Source organism: Cyprinus carpio, unplaced genomic scaffold, assembly GCF_018340385.1.
Source record: "Cyprinus carpio isolate SPL01 unplaced genomic scaffold, ASM1834038v1 S000001006, whole genome shotgun sequence".
NCBI lineage: Eukaryota > Metazoa > Chordata > Actinopteri > Cypriniformes > Cyprinidae > Cyprinus > Cyprinus carpio.
In genome coordinates this window covers 13,533-17,762 of record NW_024873728.1, presented here as the reverse complement: position 1 = coordinate 17,762, position 4,230 = coordinate 13,533, and the positions used below count along the sequence as shown (strand labels likewise).

The 4,230-nt window shown below is 36.0% G+C and overlaps 1 protein-coding gene across 1 annotated transcript; it reads left to right on the top strand.

Annotated features, from left to right (window-relative positions):
- Positions 1-514: 514 nt before the first annotated feature.
- LOC109054924 (gastrula zinc finger protein XlCGF26.1-like) lies at positions 515-3,612 on the top strand. Its single transcript, XM_042754001.1, has 2 exons — positions 515-2,419; positions 3,590-3,612. Exons 1-2 carry the CDS (start codon positions 817-819, stop codon positions 3,610-3,612), a joined length of 1,626 nt encoding a protein of 541 aa, XP_042609935.1. The 5' UTR covers positions 515-816.
- The last annotated feature ends 618 nt before the right edge of the window (positions 3,613-4,230 follow it).

The window sequence follows — 4,230 nt, the reverse complement described above, 5'->3', positions numbered from 1 at the left end:
TGATAGAGAAAAAGGCAACAAAGAAGACTTTTTTTTTGACAAAGGTCAGAACTCCAGTTATGATGTAGATTTTTGCGGTGCACTCTTGTCATAAATGAATCTATTTTGTTTCCTACATAATTTTCAAAAAAAAAAAAAAAAAAAAAAAAAAAAAAATTGGTAAAATATCCATTTAGGAGTCTTAAACCTTTCCAACGATATATAGTTTGTCATGATTAGACTAGGATTTAATTGTAATATAGTGAAGTAACCTTAGGCATCCCACAGAGGGGACGGGTCGACCGTTGTGGTTGACAGTTAAGAGTTAACCAGAAAAACTTAGTTTCATAGCTTTCTTTATTCTATTGCATTTATTTGTGCTGTTGTTTGCACTTTTTTATTTGTTCTTGTCTTATTGCTGACTTTTTTTTTTTTTTTAATGAAAATAAAACTTTGCCTTGGAGAAAAGTAGATTTTTTTTTTTTTTGTAAATGCTGTCATTTATAGCTTTTAGGGGAAAAAAATCTGGTATCGGTCAGATCACACTAACAAAAAAATCAGAAATCAGAATTGTTCAAGAAAATTGCAATCGGTGCATCTCTATCAAAGAACAAACTTTGTTTGCTGGAGCTGTCCATGTGTGTGTTTCTTTACAAAATTACATTGCCATCTACTGGCCTGGCAGCATAATGCAGTGTTTTTATACGTTTTCATGGATCTGTGTTAAAAAGGGAAAGTATTGACATTGTTTTCATCTGTGCACAAATATTTTAGTCTTTTATTTTTCAAACATATCCAATTGATTTTCATCTTTAAAATTATTTGATTTTAGGCCTGATGAAAATGAAAGAAGAAAGACAAGATATGAATGAAGTGGAGGAGAAACATCAGGATCAGAAAGATCATGATCTCAATGGAGAACAATCAGTGAGTTGCAGCATTAAAAACACAGAAATCAAAAGGCCTTTCAGCTGCTCTCAGTGTGAAAAAACGTTCACATGTAACAAAAATCTTAAGTGTCACATGGTAATTCATACTGGGATAAAGGCTTTCAGCTGCTCTCAGTGTGGAAAGAGTTTTACACAGAAAGGACAACTTCATAATCATTTGGTAACTCACACTTCAGAAAAGCCTTTCAGCTGCTCTCAGTGTGGAAACACTTTCAAGTGTAAAGCAAACCTTAAGAAGCACATGTTAATTCATGCTGGGATAAAGCCTTTCAGCTGCTCTCAGTGTGGAAAGTGTTTCACAAGTAAGGGATCCCTTAAGACTCACATGTTAATTCATACTGGAATAAAGCCTTTCACCTGCGTAACCCCTCAGTGTGGAAAGAGTTTCATAAGTAAAGGAAACCTGAGGGATCACATGTTAATTCATGCTGGAATAAAGTCTTTCAGCTGCTCTCAGTGTGGAAAGACTTTTACAAAGAAAAGACACCTTAAAAATCATTTGGTAACTCACTCTTCAGAAAAGCCTTTCTTCTGCTCTCAGTGTGGAAAGAGTTTTACACGTAAATCAAGCCTTAGGACGCACATGTTAAGTCATACTGGGACAAAGTCTTTAATCTGCTCTCAGTGTGGAAAGAGTTTTACATATGAATCAAACCTTAAGAATCACATGGTAGTTCATACTGGGATAAAGCCTTTCACCTGCTCTCAGTGTGGAAAGAGTTTTACATATGAATCAAACCTTAAGGATCACATGTTAATTCATACTGGGATAAAGTCTTTCACCTGCTCTCAGTGTGGAAAGAGTTTTACACATAAATTAAGCCTTAAGAATCACATGTTAATTCATACTGGGATAAAGTCTTTCTCCTGCTCTCAGTGTGGAAAGAGTTTTGCACATAAATTAAGCCTTAAGGATCACATGTTAATTCATACTGGGATAAAGTCTTTCTCCTGCTCTCAGTGTGGAAAGAGTTTTACACATAAATCAAACCTTAAGGAGCACATGTTAATTCATACTGGGATAAAGCCTTTCTCCTGCTCTCAATGTGGAAAGAGTTTTACACGTAAATCAAGCCTTAATAGGCACATGTTAAGTCATACTGGGATAACGTCTTTAATCTGCTCTCAGTGTGGAAAGAGTTTTGCATATGAATCAAACCTTAAGAAGCACATGTTACTTCATACTGGGATAAAGTCTTTCATCTGCTCTCAGTGTGGAAAGAGTTTTACACACAAATCAAGCCTTAATAGCCACATGTTAATTCATACTGGGATAAAGTCTTTCTCCTGCTCTCAGTGTGGAAAGAGTTTTACATATGAATCAAACCTTAAGGAGCACATGTTAAGTCATACTGGGACAAAGTCTTTCTCCTGCTCTCAGTGTGGAAAGAGTTTTACACACAAATCAAGCCTTAATAGCCACATGTTAATTCATACTGGGATAAAGTCTTTCTCCTGCTCTCAGTGTGGAAAGAGTTTTACACATAAATTAAGCCTTAAGGATCACATGTTAAGTCATACTGGGATAAAGTCTTTCTCCTGCTCTCAGTGTGGAAAGAGTTTTACACATAAATCAAGCCTTAAGGATCACATGTTAAGTCATACTGGGATAAAGTCTTTCTCCTGCTCTCAGTGTGGAAAGAGTTTTACACGTAAATCAAGCCTTAATAGGCACATGTTAATTCATGCTGGAATAAAGTCTTTCAGCTGCTCTCAGTGTGGAAAGACTTTTACACAGAAAAGTCATCTTAAAAAGCACAACTCTGCCTCTTTTTGTTAAATGTCAGTTTTAATGAACAATAATAGCCATTATAAAAGGATAAGTACAAAGTGTAAGAAGTTTATACAAGAGGAAATAAAGACAAAAGCAAACAGTTCAGTCAAACGTATGCTACAAAGTCAGCGCTGTACTACAAAGTCAGCGCTGTACTACAGTAAAGTTCAAATTAAATATATAAAGTTAAACATAACTTTATGCTCAGCCAAAACAATATGACCAGGAACAAATAATAGTTTCATGAGACCAGGAACAAATAATGAGACCACGGATGCCTGTTAAATATAGCCAACCCAAAACGAATTGCATCTCGTGTTTAATCACTACAGAGACATCAGAGCGAGCGGCAAATGTCGGAAGGACTAGCCGAGCTAAGGCTGCTCTCACTGGATACATGAGCACTGAGCGTTCGGTGATCGCCTGGAGCTCCAAAATCCGCATAGAAAAATTTTCAAATAGACACTATCTTTATAAATAAATAGCAGATTTGAGTTTTCAAAACAAGTACATTCTCGCCTGAAAAAAGAGAAACTGTGAAAAGGCTGATGTGGAAGCAGGAAACTTTGAATAAGAAAATAATGAAATTGATAAGAGAGATTGCTGAGTATAATAAGATTCATCTCGAGCTGCAAGCATTAACAAATGGTTTAGAATCTTTAAAACTTAAAGCTCCAGTTTTAAAAATGTAGAAGTTTCAGATAAGATGTGTGATCACACCTTCCTTTCTTTTTGTTTTTAATTTTTAAAGGTATTAATCTTTATGGATTAAGTTGCTATATGCTTTTGCGTTTGTTTAAAGGGCAGAAAGGATGCGGTTGCATTTTCCAATAGACTTGGGAGATGAAACCGCAACCAAGCTGTGTTAATTTTGCTATGCTTGCAGGTGTGATTTCTGTGGTTGAATAGAGCATACTTGTAAGTATGCATAAGAGGTGTTATAGATATTTTTATGCTAGCATTTATGTGTTGCTGACCACCCCTGCAATTCTTTCATTTGAACTTTTGACACTCTGTATTAGATGTGATAAAGATCATGTACTCTGTCTGTGTATGAATACATGTGATTACCAAATAAGGGAGAATGCAGGGTATAAATGCAAATGATATGCAAGGCTATAAAAGGTAGAGAAAATCTGTGTGCGTGGCCGCACTTCGATGGTGAAGACTTATTCGCTGTTATTTTCATTTTTATTACTTATGTGTTATTGTCTATTAATAAAGCGAAGCCATGACAAATGGTGATGCGAAAAACTTTATTAAAAGAAGAGTCTCTGAGTAATTTATTTATGAATAATATATTATTCTGAACTGAACATTCCTACGAGCCTCAAGCAGCCTGAACTCATCTGAGCAGTTGCGGGGGCCGGGGAGGATTACACGTCTTTTCGTCACAGATCCGGATCTCAGAGGTAAGAGCAAATTGTTTGCAGCTGTTGATGAGAGTAAAGAATGTGCATTAGACATTTAAAGGGTTTTCCTCGGGTCCAGAGGCACTTAAATGAACACACTAGCAGAGTTGATCGA

Excerpts from the sequence above, each read along its gene's own strand:
- LOC109054924 (XM_042754001.1), top strand. The coding sequence starts at position 817 with ATGAAAATGAAAGAAGAAAGACAAGATATGAATGAAGTGGAGGAGAAA. Across the intron at positions 2,420-3,589 it reads AAAGAGTTTTACACATAAAT|GTGTGATTTCTGTGGTTGAA; the intron begins TAAGCCTTAAGG and ends CTATGCTTGCAG.